We start from the raw sequence: 19,883 nt of genomic DNA, 5'->3' as shown, positions 1-19,883 counted from the left end.
TTCAAGTGAAATGCCAAATTCCAAGACTACAGGATAGAAACACAAAGAAAACACTTCAAGATGCAGGCATAGCCAAATGTGTTTTCCAGAGAACACTCCTGTGTCAAATCAAAAGGGGAATAGCTCATATCTATATATCTCTTTCCTAAGTCTAGGAAAACTTGTGAGTCAAATGGAGTAATTGTGGAGGGAAAGAGATGAAAGTTATATTTCAGGGTCTCAGATTGCAGAGTACTTGCTTCTCCCTGACATGGTGACAACTTTAGAAACTGAAATCCCTAATATTTTATGGTAGCCAAGAACTCTGTAAACCCCAGAGATATTGCCAAGCAACTTCACCAGCTAGAAGAACTCAGCCAGAGCTTGTCTGCTCCAAGCTATCATGGTGAGTGGACGTGACAGATGATTGATTTACTTGCATATGTCAGTTTTCCTCAGAAGCATGAATGTTGGTCTGTCTTTGAATGATCAGTAAACTGGGAAGGATGAGCCTGAGGACCTTGAGCATCTCTGTCTCTGTGCTCAGGTTCTGTGTTCTCTCATCACAGAGCTCCATGGTGGCCTTTGCATGAGGCCGTCTCAGTGCTTCATCTGGAAACTGTTTCTTTAAAAACTCACATTTCTTCAGCTTCTGCTATGTCCTTCTTTATGGTTCTGGTAGGATCATTATAGTTTACAAAAGTCTACTCGGAGGGGGCAAGATGGCAGCGCCGGGAGGACTCTCATTCTGAGCGACAGCACAGCAGGATTGGCAGAATAACCAGCAATCAGAACTCGCAGCGATAAAACACAGGCGATTCTGTTTCCCAGCAAAAAACCCAGAAACAGGGCAGCTGCCCTCAGGACTTCCCTGGGTGAGAGGAGAACCCTCTCAACTAACAAAGACCACGGTTACCACTCAGGTCTCTATCCCTGAGGTGAGCAGCAGCAACTCCTGAAAAAACGCCAGGCATCCAGGGACTATACCCAAAAAGCTGAGAAGACTTCCTTCAGGAAAAACCAGCTTTCTGCCAAGGGGATTCTCTCCACCACAGGATCCCCAGGAACCACCAGAAAATAACCCCAAACACCTAAGATAGCACAATGGGTAGAGGCCAACATGAAAGCTCAAGCAACAAAAGTCAGAGCAATATGGCATCTCCAGAACCCAGTTACCCAGAGGCAAGTAGCCCTGAACACCCCAGCATAACTGAAATCCAAGAAGATGACCTAACAACTATGCTCATGAAGATAATAACAGAGGAAACAAATAAAATACATAAAGACATAGAGGAGGATAAACTCAAACAGAATATTGCCATCCATAAAGAAATAGAGGAAGTTGTAGCCAAACAGTTTATGGCCTTTAAAAAGGAAATGCTTAAAGCACTGAATGAAATAAAAGAAACAGAGTTGAAGGAACTAAAAGAAAAACAGGAAAGTACAATCAGACAGGTGAAGGAAGTAAACAAAACAACTCAAGACCTGAAGATAGAACTGGAAAAATTAAAGAAAACACAAATGGAGGAAATGATGGAAAGGAAGAATCTAGGGAAGAAAACAGGAACTACATAACCAACCAAGAGGTAAGCATAACCAACAGACTACAAGAGATGGAAGAAAGAATCTCAGGTGTAGAAGATACAATGGAAGAAATAGATGTATCTGTCAAAGAAAATGTTAAATCCAAAAAATTCCTGACACAGACTGTCCAAGAAATCTAAGACAATATGAAAAGAAAAATCCTGAGAATAATAGGTATAGAGGAAAAAGAAGACTCCCTTCTCCAAGGCCCAGAAAATATTTTCAACAAAATAATTGAAGAAAATTTCCCCAAGTTAAAGGAAAGGCCAATAAGAATACATGAAGCCTACAGAACACCTAACAAATTTGACCAGAAAAGAAAGTCCTGCCGCCACATAATAATCAAAACAGTAAGTATACAGAACAAAGAAAAAATACTAAAAGCTGCAAGGGAAAAAGGCCAAGTAACATATAATGGCATTAGAATCACACCTGACTTTTCAACAGAAACTATGAAAGCCAGAAGGGCCTGGACGGATATTATGCAGACCCTAAGAGAACACAGATGTCAGCCCAGGCTACTATACCCTGCAAAGCTCTCAGTCCTCATAGATGGAGAAAACAAGATATTGAATGACAAAAACAAATTTCAACAATACCTACAAACAAATCCAGCATTACAGAAGACACTGGAAGGGAAAATACAACCCCAAAAAATTAGTTCCTTTCAAGAAAACACAAGAAATAATTAACCTTACTACAGTAAAATAAAAAGCAACCAAGCACACAACCTTATGACCACAGCCAACATCAAAATCAAAGGATCTAACAGCCACTGGTCAATAATCTCTCTCAACATCAATGGACTCAACTCTCCAATAAAAAGACACAGATTAACAGAATGGATACGTAAACAAAACCCAGCAATCTGTTGCATACAAGAAACATACCTAAGGCACAAAGATAGACATTACCTGAGGGTGAAAGGTTGGAAGACATCTTTCCAAGCAAATGGACCCAAGAAGCAAGCAGGAGTAGCCATTCTAATACCTGATAAAATAGACTTTCAACCAAAATTAATCAAAAGAGATGGGGAAGGACACTTCATACTCATCAAGGGAAAATTCCACCAGGAAGACATCACAATCCTGAACATCTATGCCCCAAATACAAGAGCACCCACATTTGTTAAAGAAACATTGATAAAATTTAAACCACATATAGATCCCCACACATTAATAGTGGGAGACTTCAACACCTCACTCTCAACAAAGGACAGGTCAACAAAACAGAAATTAAACAAAGAAACAATGTCTCTAACAGAGGTCATGAATCAAATGGACCTAACAGACACTTACAGAACTTTACACCCAAACACAAAAGAATTTACCTTCTTCTCAGCACCTGACGGAACCTTCTCCAAAATAGACCATATAATTGGTCACAAAGTAAGCCTCAACAGATACAAGAAGATTGAAATAATCCCTTGTATCCTGTCTGATCACCATGGAATAAAGCTGGACCTCAACAACAACAGGAATAGCAAAAAGCCTACACACACATGGAAACTGAACAACTTGTTACTAAATGACAGCTGGGTCAGGGAAGAAATAAAGAAAGAAATTAAAGTCTTCCTAGAACTCAATGAAAATGAAGACACAACATACCCAAACTTGTGGGACACAATGAAAGCAATGCTAAGAGGAAAGTTCATAGCACTAAGTGCCTTCAAGAAGAAATTTGAGACAGCTCATTCAAGCAACTTAATGGCTCACTTAAAAATGCTATAAAAAGAAGAAGCAGACACACCAAGAAGGAGCAGACGCCTGGAAATAATCAAACTCAGGGCTGAAATCAATCAATTAGAAACAAATAAAACAATTCAAAGAATCAATGAAACCAAGAGCTGGTTCTTTGAGAAAATCAACAAGATCAGCAAACCCTTAGCCAAGCTAACTAAAAGGCAGAGAGACACCATCCAAATCAACAAAATCAAAAATGAAAAGAGGAATATAACTACAGACACTGAGGAAATCCAAACAATCATTAGGACTTACTTCAAAAGTCTATATGCCACAAAATTTGAAAATCTAAATGAAATGGACAATTTTCTTGATCGATTTGACTTACCAAAGCTGAATCAGGACCAGGTAAGTCAATTAAATAGTCCTATATCCCCCAAAGAAATAGAAGCGCTCATCAAGACTCCCAACCAAAAAAAGCCCAGGACCAGATGGCTTCAGCGCAGAATTCTACCAGACTTTCAAATAAGAGCTAACACCAATTCTCTTCAAACTATTCCACAAAATAGAAACAGAAGGAACATTACCAAATTCATTCTATGAAGCCACAGTCACCTTGATACCTAAACCTCACAAATACTCAACAAAGAAAGAGAACTTCAGGCCAATCTCCCTTATGAACATTGATGCAAAAATACTTAACAAAATACTTGCAAACCGAATCCAAGAACATATCAAAGATATTATCCACTATGACCAAGTAGGCTTCATCCCAGGTATGCAGGTGTGGTTCAATATACGGAAATCCATCAATGTGATCCACCATATAAACAAACTGAAAAAAAAAAAAAACACATGATAATCTTCCTAGATACCGAAAAAGCATTTGACAAAATCCAACATCCATTCATGTTTAAAATCTTGGAGAGATCAGGCATACAAGGCACATATCTAAACATAGTAAAGGCGATATACAAGCCTATAGCCAACATCAAACTGAATGGAAAGAAGCTTAAAGCAATCCCACTGAAATCAGGGACAAGACAAGGCTGCCCACTCTCTCCATAACTCTTCAACATAGTGCTGGAAGTCCTTGCTAGAGCAATAAGACAGTTGAAGGAGATCAAGGGGATACAGATTGGAAAGGAAGAAGTCAAATTATCACTATTTGCAAATGATATGATAGTATACGTGAGTGACCCCAAAAACTCTACTAGGGAACTCCTACAGCTGATAAACACCTTCAGCAAAGTGGCCGGATACAAAATTAACTCAAAAAAATCAGTACCACTCCTTTATACAAAAGACAAAAGGGATAAGAAAGAAATTAGGGAAACAACACCTTTCACAATAGCCACAAATGACATAAAGTGCCTTGGTGTAACCCTAACCAAGCAAGTCAAAGACTTGTATGAAAAAAATTTCAAGTCTCTGCAGAAAGAATTAGAAGATATGAGAAGATGGAAAGATCTCCCATGCTCATGGCTTGGCAGGATTAACATAGTAAAAATGGCCATCTTACCAAAAGCAATCTACAGATTTAATGCAATTCCCATCATATTGCCAACACAATTCTTTACAGACCTGGAAAGAAAAATTCTCAACTTCGTATGGAATAACAAGAAACCCAGAATTGCTAAAACAATCCTCTACAATAAAAGATCTTCTGGAGGTATCTCCATCCCTGATCTCAAGCTGTACTATAGAGCAACAGTTATAAAAACTGCATGGTACTGACATAGAAACAGAACGGTGGATAAATGGAACCAAACAGAAGACCCAGAAATAAATCCACACACTTATGGACACCTAATATTTGACAAAGATGCCAAAACCATACAATGGAAAAAAGATAGCATCTTCAACAAATGGTGCTGGTCCAACTGGATGTCTACATGTAGAAAAATGAAAATAGATCCATACTTATCACCCTGCACAAAACTGAAGTCCAAATGGATCAAAGACTTCAACATAAAACCAGATACATTAAATCTTCTAGAAAAAAAAATGGGAAATACCCTAGAACTCATGGGTACAGGAGAAAACTTCCTGAACAGAACACCAACAGCACAGGCTCTAAGAGCAACAATCAATAAATGGGGCCTCATGAAACTGAAAAGCTTCTGTAAAGCCAAGGACACTGTCATCAAAACAAAGCAACTGCCTACAGATTGGGAAAGAATCTTCACCAACCCTTTATCTGACAGAGGACTCATATCCAGTATATATAAAGAACTAAAGAAGCTGAAAAGCAGCAAACCAAGTAATCCACTTAAAAAGTGGGGAACAGAGCTAAACAGAGAACTCACTGTAGAGGAATATCGAATGGCAGAAAAGCATTTAAAGAAATGCTCAACCTCATTAGCCATTAGGGAAATGCAAATCAAAACAACCTTGAGATTTCACCTTACACCCATCAGAATGGCCAAGATCAAAAACTCAAGTGACAACACATGCTGGAGAGGTTGTGGAGAAAGGGGAACCCTCTTCCATTGCTGGTGGGAATGTAAACTTGTACAACCACTCTGGAAATCAATCTGGTGCTTTCTCAGACAACTAGGAATAGCGCTTCCCCAAGATCCATCCATACCACTCCTAGGCATATACCCAAAAGAGGCTCAAGTACACAAAAAGGACATTTGCTCAACCATGTTTGTAGCAGCTTTATTTGTAATAGCCAGAACATCAACTGAAGTTTGGATACAGAAATTGTGGTACATCTACACAATGGAATATTACTCAGCAATTAAAAAATAATGAAATCACGAAATTTGCAGATAAATGGTGGGAACTGGAAAAGATCATCCTGAGTGACCTGTCCCAGAAGCAGAAAGACACACACGGTATATACTCACTCATACAGACATATAATAGAGGATAAACCTACTAAAATCTGTACACCTAAATAAACTAATCAAGAAGGAGGACTCTTGTTAAAATGCTTAGTCCCTATTCAGAAAGGAAAAGAGGATGGACATCAGAAGAAGAAGAAAATAGGAAACAAGTGAGGAACCTGCCACAGAGGACCTCTGAAAGGCTCTGCCCTGCAGACTATCAAAGCAGATGCTGAGACTTATGGCCAACTGTTGGGCAGAATGCATGGAATTTTGTGAAAGAAGTAGGAAATAGTAAGATCTAGAGAGGACAGAAACTCCACAAGGAGAGCAACAGAACAAGAAAATTTGAACACAGAGGTCTTTTCAGAGACTCATACTCTGAGAGGGGTTTATGGAAGAGCTACAAAATGAATAAAATAAAAGTTAAAAGAAACAAACAAACAAACAAACAAAAACAATCAGAACTTACCAATCCATCCTAGCTCATTCTAACACAGACCTTTCCTTTTCCCTCTTAAAAATAACACTTGCCACACTATTTCTTACTCTTTCTGCCAAATTCATATTTAGCAATCTTGCCTTGCCTTGCTCAGTAAAGAATATTTTTGTGTTTGAAAAATGGTGTTTGGGAGCAGTCTGCTTAATTGGGGTCCAGATGCGAGACCCCACAGTAGGCAGATCCCTTCAGTGTCATTGCTATAGAGAAGGGGGAAAGAAAGGAAGATTCTTCCTCTCCCTGGTTTTGCAACAAATAAATCTGTTTACTTTGTCTGTTTATTTCCTAATTTTCTTAAGGAAGCAGCAGCTTCATGAAATTTTGCAGTTTTCATTTTGTCTGTGTGTATTACACGTGTATTTTGAACATGTGTTATATTTTTGAGTAGGTGGGCACACATGTATGAGAGGTGGTACAAATACACATTTGTGCTCATCTACATGCATGAGATTGAGGTTGACATCAGACCTCATCCCCACCTTCCACTTTACCGAGTCAGGATCTTTCAGTCATACACAGAGCACAACAAAAGGCTCATCCCACTTTCCAGTTCCTCTCGGGAGAGCCTATCCCTGGCCTTTGAGACTAGAATTATAGGTAAGCTGTCACCCCACCAGGCAGTGAAGTGAGGTGGCAGTCACAATCGGAAGCAAGGTATTTTAACAACTGAGCCCTCTCCCCAGCCAGGGTCTATTCATCTTAAGTGCCACCTTGTTACAAGGGAATATGGCACAGCCATATCCACTGGAAACAGTGAAAGTCATGAAGCTGTTTGAGACAGTTTCAGCAACGCTGAGCAAAATGCTGCAATTGCCCTCATTCTGTCTCTCGCTTTTAGGTTTTTGTCTCTGTGTGTTGCATTCTTGGGGACTTTCTGCATTATAATTCATTTTATGTCTCTCCTTAGAAAATTGTATCTGAGGGTGGGAAAGTCCCAAACATACCATCCCTTTTGCTTTTAGGTAAATAACTTTATCTGGCCCTATTTTGAAGTCTTCCTTATGCTCTGGAGATTGGGATAAGCATAGACAAGTACTAAGATGTTAGAAATTTCTTTATGATGCCATGACTCCAGGAATGTTCTTGGGGTATCCACCTCTAAGCAAACTCAAACAGTATAATTGGAACAGGGTAAACTTAGAGATATTTGACAAACTCTGGCAAGACGAATTGGTAACAGGTTCAACGTCTCTTTTTACAATATACTTAGATCTCTATGAAAATTTAGTTTGAAGATAGGTAACCATACAGCCCTGTAGAAATAGAACTCAGTAAATAAGACAGATTGACTAAAATAACTGTTTTGTACTTAATAGTATAGATTCTTTTTTTTAATTTTTTTTAATTTTATTTTATTTTTATCAGTTACATTTTATTAACTCTGTATCCCAGCCGTGTCCCGATCCCTCATTCCCTCCCAGTCCCTCCCTCCTTCCCTCCCTCCCTCCCTCATCTCCACCGTGCCCCTTTCCAAGTCCACTGATAGGGGGGACCTCCTCCCCATTCATCTGATCCTGTTTTATCAGGTATCTTCAGGACTGGCTGCAAAGCCCTCCTCTGTGGCCTAACAGGACTGCTCCTCCCTTCGGGGGTGGGGAGACCAAAGAGCCAGTCATTGAGTTCCTGCTAGAAATAGTCCCTGTTCCCCTCACTTTGGGAAACCAATTGGTTACTGAGCTACCACAGGCTACATCTGAGTGGAGGTTCTAGGTTATATCCATACATGGTCCTTGGTTGAATGTCAGTCTCAGAAAAGACCCTGTACCCAGATATATTTGGTCCTTGTGGAGCTCCTATCCTTTCCCCATCAGACAATCTCCCCTTCTTTCTTATGATTCCCTGTACTCTGCCAAAGGTTTGGTCATGAGTCTTTGCTTTGAAAACACTGCTAGTTAGAGTCTTTCAGATGGGCTCAGTAGACTCCTGTCATACATTCAATGCACATCCCATCTGTCTTTCTAAATGAGGATTGATCATCTTACCCCATGTCTGCTCTCTTGATTATCTTTTTTAGGTGTATAGATTTCATTATGTTTATCATATCTTATTGGTCTATATAAGTGAGTATATCCCATGTTTGTCTTTCTCCTTCTGGGATATTTCACTCAGAATGATCTTTTCTAGATCCCACCATTTGCCTGCAAATTTCATGATTTCCTCCTTTTTGATTGCTGAGTAGTATTCCATTGTATAAAAATACCACAATTTCTGTACCCATTCCACCATTGATGGACATCTGGGTTGTTTCCAGGTTCTGGCTATTACAAATAGAGCTGCTATAAACATGGTTGAGCAAGTGTCCTTTTTGTGTCCTTGAACAAACTTTGGGTATATACCTAGCAGTGGTATAGCTGGGTCTGGAGGAAGCACTATTCCTATTTGTCTTAGAAAGCGCCAGATAGCTTTCCAGAGTGGTTGTACCAGTTTACATTCCCACCAGCAGTGGAGCAGGGTTCCCCTTTCTCCACAACCTCTCCAGCATGTGTTATCGCTTGAGTTTTTCATCTTGGCCATTCAATAGTATAGATTCTTAAAGGATATAAATTAAAGAAGTCAAGTATCAGTATTTGCTATTTATAAAAGGACAGGTTCAGACACATTCTCTTTGTCTTGGGTGCTTTACAACTGCAAATACTAGCAGACTAAAAACAGCTGTCATGTAATAAATGTGTTTGCTTTGGCAGAAGCATTCCTAAAGTTTTTTGAATTGGAGTTACAGGGCTGATAACAAAAATAAAATTTGTTCTATTTGTCCTTTCTAATTGTGACTCAAATTGTTGTAACCCAGAACATGGAATAAAAAAAAAATCAAACACATGTGTGGTGACAAAATGATATAACCTGTACTTCTTGGATAACTGTTAGTTCGAATTTGTCCTGGAAGGTCTGTATAAATTAAGAAGCAACCTGATTATTAGTCAGTCAGAGCTTCAAGATTCCCTGGTCACCTCACCTGACTCAGTCCTCCCTTGCCAATTCCTTATCTCCTCTTGACATCCCTGTCAACTGCCAGGGTTGGCCCCTGGCAGGAATATCTTTTATATTAGATCAGCTTACAGAGGATAATGGAGGTCACCAGTGGCCCGCAGAATGTCCTCTGTCTGTAGGTGGCCAGTTTTCTCTACAGAACTCTTCCAAGATGGAAGATACCTGAGGTATGCTCTTTCTGATATTTTATCTTCAATTGAATAAACTAGTTGGAGCACTACAAGCTTTAACCTATTATTTTTTTTTATACTTAAAAGAAAAGAATAGACTTAGAAAGTTTTCTATACAAAATCACAAAGACATCAGAGACCTAGGTGGTGGTAATATGGTCTCTAATCCCACACAAGAGACAGATGCATGCAGAACTCTGAGGTGGAGACCAACCTGATCTACATAGTGAGTTCCAGGACAGCAAGTGCTACCCAGAGAAAACGTGTTAAAAAAAAAAACAACAAAGACTTCAGAGGGTAGTAGACCTTATTGGACCAGAGAAAATCATTTTATTTTTTCAGTGGCTATCTACTCTGACACATGTGATGCTCCATATGTTAGTGTCTCTGCACTTGGATTTCTCAATCAGTAGAGAGTATAGGAATCATGCTCTCCACAAAAGCTGTCATTTCACTTACAGAAGAGGAATTTTTAGATTCCACCATGTGTTGGCTGGACATACATGTATGGAGACACCATCATGCAGGACACAGAAGGTGACCAGGAACTTCAAACTCTCCCTTCTCCAAAGCCAAAAAAATCCACCCCCCCAAAAAAAAATCAGTGGTGCCTTCTCTTCAAGAACAAAATAGTGTTATCATCACTTCTAACTTTAACTCTGCACACACATTTATTTACACCATTTTGTAAACAAGTAAAATCCAGGATAGGAATGGCCTCCTAGGCACTAGAATGAAAAATATCTGGAAGAACCTTTCTTGGGCCCTCGTAACTTTCTCAGGAAGCTGAATCCCATTCGGAGCATCATTTTTTTTCTACTCCTGTCTAACAGCAGATTTAAAATGGGGAAGGAAGAGACTGAGTCATTGTATCAGAAGTCAGTTCCTTGACAGTTCACAGGCTGGAACTTGGAGATGATAAAAGTCTGGAGATGCAGGAAGCTCAGTACACAGAAACTTCGTTAGTTGTTTATTCTCTCACCCCATACCCTTCTTCTCAGAATAATTAAAGCCTAATTAACCTTGAAATAAAACAGATGTAATCCTGAACAAAACAGATGTAATAGCTGGGAAGAGAGGAAAGCTGTACTTGAGGGACTGGGGCCCTGCAGAGGCCTTCCTTCTTCCTGACACTGTGACAACACTAAATTTGAATACTTGTTGTCAGCCAAGAGCTCCAGAGGTGCAGATAGTACAAATATAACCCTGCAAGTGTCACCTTTCCAAAGCTGCTCCAGAAGATGTGTGATCCTCAGAGGTCCAGGTGAGTCCATGAAGGTAAGATCTTTGATCCCATCAGCGGCGCCATGTCATTAAAGTCTCTCTTAGACTAAGCCAGGGAGTAGCTGAGAGGCTGTAAGCCTTGGGTCTTTGCCTTCCTTCTGACAAAGCTGTTTCCTAGCTCCAGAAAGATCAAAGGAGATGAGTTCCTGGAGATACAGAAATGGACCAGAAATGCTGAGGCATCACTGAGTACCATGAAAGCTCTGGGTAGGTGTTTGCTTAAAGTTATCCCCTTGCTTTCTTAAAGGAATAAGATATAGAAGATTTCCAGGTGTCTATGAAACACTGGAGACAACTATGATACACTCCTGTAACATCACTAATAGATTGAGGCAAAATAATTGTGATTCAAAGCTACACCAGTTTTCATAGGAAAACTTGTTCTCAAAAGTAACAAGATGAAAGAAAACAAAAGCTCTTGTTTCAGCCTCCATGTTTACCAGCATTGTGACTTCAACTGTGTGACTAGTGTTTGTAAAGTTTGTCATTTTTACTTTTGATGCATTTCCAATTTCAAATATTGGCACATGTTTTCTTTTACAATAATGTTATGACTCACAATTTGAAGTTTTTCCTTTCAGATCTATCCTTAAAGTGTCTCAGGTACACCACATAATATTATACATACTTATCCCAACTATAGTCATTGCACACCTGGTGGATATAGTGTATAAAAAGTTATCATTGCCATCTTGAGAATTCTTGTTTTAAAGGATCCAGGCTGTGAACTAGCACATGCTGAAACTACTCATTGTAACTCTATTTCAACACAAATTAGGAAAGACCAAAAATCTCTTTTGCGCTTGATTGTTTGCTTGCTTGCTTCCTTCTTCTTAGAAAACCATGATGAATGGATACAGCTGGCCTAAGGCTCTTTCAGATTAGATGCAAACATGGGATCATTCATCTATGTTCATACAAGTCCATCTTATCTTTTAAATTAATTTTCTATACCATTTCCCAAGACAGTGTAATGTGTGGGTGGTGGGGAAGGGTGAGTTGCATTTTCTTCCTCTAACTGTCCACTTCAGGAGTGAGGAATCATGTATTAGAAAATCAGAATCTGCTTTCAAATATTTCAAGTTTGGAAAAGGGAAGAGAGAACTGAAAAAGGGGGAACTGCAAGGAAATCAGACATTAAACCAGGAGAAAAATGTTAATATTTTTATCAGGATTAGGGGTGAATTATTACAGGGATTCTGAGAGATTCTAATCTCTGACTAAACACTTAATATTTACACTAAGTATGTTGAAGAATTTTTGTGTGCTTGCTGTTAATGTCTGGATCATATTTAATTATATGCAGATATTTAGGACGATATTGTGCTTTCTAGGATGCAGTGATATGAGTGATAATTACTTCTTTATCAGAGGAGTAGTTGAAAGGCTGTATATGATAAATTCTAAACTCATGAGGCACCTGGACACAAGCACCGCATCAGCCAGGGTTCATGAGAGTCATGCATTAGATCATCAGGACATAGAGATTAAAAGCAACCCCATAAGTTTAACAGGGGGGATCAAAGGTAACAGAGACATTCCAACTACTCAGAATACGCACAAACCCATGGACCCACTAAAATACACAGATTTCTATTATTCTAGAAAAGATGCCCAAAGCTTACCATAAATCCCTGAGAAAAGAGAAAGGAGCTCTCGACATGATTAATACCCACCCAAGTCTAAGTTCTTAAATCAGCTCAAACTGATGTAAACAAAGCAGCCTGCATGGTAAACAGGTAAGAGGTGCAAAGCCAAGTGATACAATTGCTGCTCACAAGCCCCCACAGAAACAAATGACCCCATCGCCTCTTAGATGGGGGAATCCCTCACAGTGCTATACCCTAAACTACTGTGCTAGATGCAGCCATATAGAAAACCTGTAACTCAGACTGTGTTCACATGGCTGCACCTAACACCTCATTAATCCCCTTTCTCCAAACACCCCATGAGTATCATCTTGTCCAGAGCTGTTCCATGCTCCCTTAGATGCCCAGAGGTCACTCACTGGGGTCACAGATGCCCTGAATCATCCACTGGGATCACAGCTCTCTGCTAACCTCTCTCCTAGGAAGCACCACAAGGTTCCTAGAGACACCCTCCCTGCCTGCAACCTGGAGGTTACATGAATGTTTCAGCATATCTTGTGAAGATTTAGCTTTAACTGTAAGGCCCTATCTGCAAAGGTTAAACACCTTGACTTGACATTGAGGACTGCCTTAAAAAAATAACTGTTAAATATTTATATGAAATGAAATCATGGAATGGTCAATATAGAATCTTTAAAGTATTAAGATATAGAAAATGAAATTATAAAGTTTTGAAGCTAAATGAAAGTTAGAAATTGTTATACTAATCACGATGCAAGTAAGACAAGAATATTGAACAAAAGAGGAGGCAGTGTGGAAGATATTGCTAAATCTAAGAGACGTTAGAGGTGTTGATGCAGCAAGATTTCCTACTGTCTGACATTTTGTAAGAAAGGCACAGGGGTTAAGCAGCAGCCTCAGGCTTTAGGAGCTGTGTGGGGAAATACAATGAAAATAGAATGAGAAGGAGAGGAATACTTTTGGGTGGTGAAACTTGGAGTTCAATTAAACTATGCTTACGGTTAACAAGGACAATGCAAACACACACAAAAGAGAGCCCCCCAACATACACACGTAGATACATATTTGAACAAATCCATTTTGCTAGTGTAAAATGAAAAATAAAAAGCCTTCTTTAAAACTTCAGATTTGAATAGCAGTTACCAAACTGACCTGTTAGGGCACATACAATATCTGAGAGCACACAGTAGAAGCAGCAGATTCAGAAACCTACTCTGCAACATTACATGTGTCCACCACTGCTTCTTGCACATCAGAAAATGCTCTTATGTGTAATGTGTTTTTCAGATACATGCCTATCGTTGCTAACGCTTTCTTGAAAAAGCGTTTGCATCCTGGAAACAATATTTCCACCTAGGAAGTAAACATGGTTTTGAAGTTTATTAAGGAAATAATTTTTCTCTTTATGACTATGTTTGGCACCCTTGGGAACGTGTCTGTTTCCATGAATTATATGTTCAGGTGGTGGGGAGGGCCTGAGAAGAAGCCCCTACACCTGATTCTCATCCACTTGGCTTTTACCAACATCATAATCCTTCTTTCAAGAGGATTGCAAAAGACAATAGCTGCTTTTGGATTGATAAACTTCCTAGATGACATGGGCTGTAAGATCCTCGTTTACCTGGAGAGGGTGGCCCGTGGCCTCTCCATCTGCACCAGCAGTCTCCTCACTGTGGTCCAGGCCATCATCATTAGTCCCAGAGCATCTGGGTGGAGGAGGCTCAGGCCAAAGTCTGCATGGCACATCCTTCCATTCTTCTTATGCTTTTGGATACTCAATGCTTTAATAAGTATGAACCTAATCAGTTCTCTTAGAAGTACAACTCTGAATATGTCACAGATTAAGGATGGTTACAATTATTGCTATTTTATGCCAGAAAGTCAGAAAATGAAATGGATTTTTCTCCCTCTCATGGTCCTGAGAGATGCAGTGTTTCAGGGTGCCATGGGAGGGGCCAGTGGCTACATGATATTTCTTCTCCACAAGCACCACCAGCATGTCCTCTACCTTCACAACTCCAAGCTTCTTTACAGAACTCCCCCTGAGCTGAGAGCTGCTCAAAGTGTCCTCGTTTTGATGCTCTGTTTTGTTTTCTTTTACTGGACTGATTGTGCCTTTTCTCTATTTTTAAGTCTTTCTTTAGGGGACTATTCTTTGGTGATAAATATTCAAGAATTTCTGATCCTTGGTTATGCAATTTTCAGCCCCCTTGTGCTGATTCACAGAGATAGACTTCAGGCTAAATGTTGGTATGGTCAGTGAGAGAAACTGAGAAAAAATCCCTCCCATTCATCTGTTTAATAAGTGAAAGAACTCTCATTTCTGCAATATTGTAAGACAAAATCCCACAAAGCAGTTTAAACAGGTATTTATTCTCATATCCCCTTCCTGGTGACTGGAGACTTGCACTGAAAGTAACTTTAGCCAATCACAATGTTATAGAAATTTTTTTCTTCTTATTGTCACATTTTGAAGAGACTTTATTTTTTTAACTTTTCTGTATTTGTGTTCACTTGTTTTGTATGAATAATTTGCCTAAATTATGTCTGTGTAGCGTGCACATACCTGGAGCCTGAAGCTGCTGAAGAGACCATCAAGTGTCCTGTGACTGATGGGAGTTGGCTGACTGGAGTTAAACAGATACAAAACATAATTACTAGAAATTGAGCCTGGGTTCTAAACTCATGAGTCACCTGGACACAAATATAGCTCTGAACTGCTGGGTTATGTCTCCAGTACTTAGAGAGAAGCTTTAAATAGGATTTTAAAACCCGATTTTACTCCTGCTATTAATGGAAGCATGCATGTGGATTTTGTAGATTTTTTTCAAAATTCAGTGATTAAATCACATTTTTCCATTCCTTATATTTTTACCTGACATTTTACTTGTTAAATGTTAGTACAGTGAGGCTATTTGAGGCACCTTCAAAATGTTTGTAAGTATCCATTTATATAAAATATTTTACATATTTGTGAAAGAACAGCATGTACTGTGCATGCATTCAATAAGAGCCCAATGCATCACTTACAGACTTTAAACCCACTGAAATATTTCAACAGTGTTATATTCTTGAAGGTTCTCTACAGGAATAAATGCTGGAGATAAAGGATAACTACATAGAAAATAAACTAGGCAAACTAGATAAGAAATATACAGTAATGTTTGGTTTTATATGTCTATAGTGTCTATGTTGATTTAAAAATATGTATATGTCTTTTGCAAGATAAATCAATGAGTGTAATTAAAGCAGATTAAGGTTTGTTTGCCCTTTGACACAAATGCTCTCCACAGCACCATCTATCTCTTTATCACCAAAGACCAGTAGAAAGATCTGATTCATCATTCATTTGAATATAGGATTTGCTGCTTAATTTCATAAGGTGGATCCTTTGACCCAAATTATATCCAAATTAAAACAAGCTTTAGTAGTGTATACATCAGGGCAGAATTGGCAGCTGTATTACCCTGAGGTGGGATTCATTAGACCAGCTGTGAGCCGATTTTCCATACCCCTTTTATATATGGGAGGGAGATCCTTTAGAACAAGTGTGGTTGCAGATGCGAAACCAGGCAGTTAGAATTTTACAAAGCAGTTAAGGAAATCTTCCTGGAACGTTTGTTACAGAACATTTCATGGTTATGGGGTGGAGTACAGTCCAGCTATGAGAAAAAGAAACTCACGTTTCACAGTCACAGAGACTAAACTTAGCTACACAGTTAAAATGATTCCCAGGAACAAAAAGGAGTTCCACTGGTTTCCTACCTACCCACCCAATTTTAAGTTCTTTCTCAAAAAACAAAACAAAAACCCACTGTAACAACAAATCTCCCAAACCAAGAAACCAAAACACAATATTCCAATAAATAAAGAAACAAACTATAACTAAGTAAAAGCACACACACACAACTGTGGAGTCCACCGCCCTTTGGTCAACCACTCTTGAACATGAGAGCTGTCTTGGAGTGGCTGACATAGCCTGTGTCATCGCATTGAAGAAAACCAATCCTCCCTATCTCAATAGGGAGAAATGACAGTTTGGCTGGTATCCCTCACCCTTCTGACTAGAGCCTCATTCATTCATTCATTCATTCATTTTAAAATATAATAAAGTAAAATATAAGATAAATATCAAATCAAAAACCCTCACATCACATTTGGACAAGACAAACCAACAGAAAGAAAAAAGCCCAAGTGAAGGCACAAGAGTCAGAGACTCACTTGTTCACACTCAAGAATTCCATGAAAACTCTGAACGAGAAGCTATGGCATAAAGGCAGAAGACCTGGTTCAGAACCATGCAGTCCCTGTGCTTCAGTCATTGTTAGTTCATGTGAGTTTTGCTCATGTGGATGTAGAAATCTTTTATTCTTGTCCTCTGTTCCTTTGGGCTCTTACATTCTTTCTGCCTCCTATTCTTTGGTATTCCATGAGCTCTGAGGGCATGGATTTGATAGAGAAATCCCATTTAGGGCTGACTGCTCCAGGGCCTATCATTCTGTGCATTATGTCTGGCTGTGGGTTGTTTTTTTTTTTTTTTTTTTTTTTTTTTTTTTATTCCCATCTGCTGTTACTTCCTCTATTTGTGAACTCTGCCTGTAGCTGGTTCCTCCATATAAGCATAAAAGGTAGCTGTGGCTCCTCAGAGTTTGCTAGCCTTCAAAATTTCCCTGACTTTTCATAGGAAGACATTAAAAACACCTGTTCACTCCAACTAGGGTAAAACCCTCAGTCATGATTCTACCTTGTATGTACTCTCTAAAGTAACATACAGCAATGGCAGGAAGAAGGAGAAGGAGACACTTGGAATCTCAGGTGAAGCTGTAAACACAAGTTTCTCCCCCGACCCCTGCCTTCCACCAGTACCATAAGGCAAGCTACCAATCTACTGATCTATTTACTTCATTGTTGTGACTGTAGCCAAAGGTATTCTATAAGACATACAGTCACTGCTTCATGGTGGCCAATGGCCATGTGCTGAGTAGTTTTTGTTTTTTGATACAAGCTAGAGTTATCTGAAAGAAAGGAAACTGACTTGACAAAGTGCTCTCATAAGATCTGGCCATGGGTATCGGACGGGTCTGATGCTCTTTGGGTGGATGACACCTAAATGAACATCTGTACAAAGTCCCAATTTATTTCTAATATCAGAGATCAGACCTCTACTCTTGCCTGATGCGTCTAAAACAAAAAGGGGGAACTGTAGAGAGCTGCGGAATGCTATGCCTTAAAGATGGAGCTGGTTTCCGCCTTCCACCTTCCCGATGGTGAGTGCTCTCTGTCACGAACAACTCCACATTTGGCTAAGGCCGAGGATCTGGCTTGCTTCCATGTATGTGGACCTATCTGCATTGCCCCCGTGGCACGCCTGGGTTGGCTACCCAGAGGCTATTTAAGCTGTGGGCTGGCTTTCCCCGGGGTCCGAGGATTGTTCAATGTTCCTGAATAAACTGCATTGAAAAAAAAAAAAAAAAAAGATCTGGCCACAAAGGAACTCTCCTAATTAGTGATCCAGAGGGGAAGGTCCAGCCCACTGTGGTTGGCACCATCCTTGGGTAAATGGTCTATAAGAAAGCAGAGCGAGCAACTATGATGAGCAAGCCAAAAAGCAGAACCCATCTGTGGCCTCTGCAAAAACTCCTACCTCCAGATTCCTGACATGCTTCAGTTACTGTCCTGATGTCCTTTCATGTGGAAGTGTAAGCCAAATAGAACGCTTTCCTTCAAAGATGCTTTGGTCATAGTGTTTCATGGCAGCAATAGAAACCTTAACCTACACAGACAATGTCACTCCTGAAGGAAACAGATCAACTACAAAACTACATTACTCCTCTGGTTCATACATTCTCGTCACTCTTTTTTTTTCTCAATGCAGTATATTCAGGAACCTTGAACAATCCTCGGACCCTGGGGAAAGCCAGCCCACAGCTTAAATAGCCTCTGGGTAGCCAACCCAGGCGTGCCACGTGGGCAATGCAGATAGGTCCACATATATGGAAGCAAGCCAGATCCTCAGCCTTAGCCAAATGTGGAATTGTTCGTGACAGAGAGCACTCACCATCGGGAAGGTGGAAGGCGGAAACAAGCTCCATCTTTAAGGCACTGCATTACACAGCTCTCTACAGTTCCTCCTTTTTGTTTTAGACGCATCAGGCCAGAGTAGAGGTCTGATCTCTGATATTAGAAATAAATTGGGACTTTGTACAGATGTTCATTTAGGTGTCATCCACCCAAAGAGCATCAGACCCATCCGATACCTTTTTCTCAGAGGCGGGACCTGGGGCATCAACCCGCATGCAATCAGACATGCTCTTCTCTGGGTCGAAAGCTGCTGACCCTGAGTGCAGTGCTTAGCCTCGCATCCTGAGCATATCATTTTAGCTTTTTATGGTATCCAACCATGCTTGGGGAAAATGTCCTGCTTCAATGGCTGTAAAGGCCTGAATGATCATGGCTGCATCACACTGTTGTGAGACTCTAATCTTGCACATATTCTCTGGGTCGAAAGCTGCTGACCCTGAGTGCAGTGCTTAGCCTCGCATCCTGAGCATATCATTTTAGCTTTTTATGGTATCTAACCATGCTTGGGGAAAATGTCCTGCTTCAATGGCTGTAAAGGCCTGAATGATCATGGCTGCATCACACTGTTGTGAGACTCTAATCTTGCACATATACCACAGGCAAACCAAGGAGACCAACACCAGAAGGCCTGCTTACGCTCCCATGCCTGCCCATTCCTTCAGATGATTCATGGCTGCAGCAATCCATGTTGATAATCCTGTGGAGCAGCTGAGAGTGGCCATTGTCACAGTAAATTCTCGTCACTCTTTTAAAAATGTTTATATCTTCGGATGCTGAATCCCAAGCCCAGCTCACATTCACTTGTCACTTACATAACTGAAGATCATCAGAGTTTTTAATTCTTTTGTTTATGGCACAACAGTGTTTGGCTCTCCTTCCTCAGTGATATCTTTGATTCTCATAGGAAACACGGGAGTAAACTGTGACAGTAAGCAGTATCCTAGCCAAGATAGGGACCAGGAGGCTCCACCCAGGACAGGACCAGTAACCAGAAGCCACTTCTCAAGCCAGCCCAACACTGCTCTCACTTCTTGACTAGGGTGCTCCTCTCATCTCCACTCTTAGCTCTGTGCCCACAATTACTTACAGTCCTTTTCATCGGAACAAAAAAGGTCTGCTAAGGTGGGAATATGGCAAATAAGACCATTGTAGAGAAATTTTAATTCAGACCA

General features: G+C 40.0%; 1 protein-coding gene across 1 annotated transcript; it reads left to right on the top strand.

Annotated features, from left to right (window-relative positions):
• Positions 1-13,904: 13,904 nt before the first annotated feature.
• Positions 13,905-14,893, top strand: LOC110544343 (putative vomeronasal receptor-like protein 4). Its single transcript, XM_021630369.1, has one exon. The coding sequence runs from the start codon at positions 13,997-13,999 to the stop codon at positions 14,891-14,893; it is 897 nt and encodes a 298-aa protein (XP_021486044.1). The 5' UTR covers positions 13,905-13,996.
• Positions 14,894-19,883: the final 4,990 nt, after the last annotated feature.

Source organism: Meriones unguiculatus, chromosome 19 (genome assembly GCF_030254825.1).
Source record: "Meriones unguiculatus strain TT.TT164.6M chromosome 19, Bangor_MerUng_6.1, whole genome shotgun sequence".
NCBI classification, from domain to species: domain Eukaryota; kingdom Metazoa; phylum Chordata; class Mammalia; order Rodentia; family Muridae; genus Meriones; species Meriones unguiculatus.
This window is presented reverse-complemented; position numbering and strand designations above follow the sequence as displayed.

Coding starts and splice junctions, on each gene's coding strand:
- LOC110544343 (XM_021630369.1), top strand. CDS start 13,997: ATGGTTTTGAAGTTTATTAAGGAAATAATTTTTCTCTTTATGACTATG.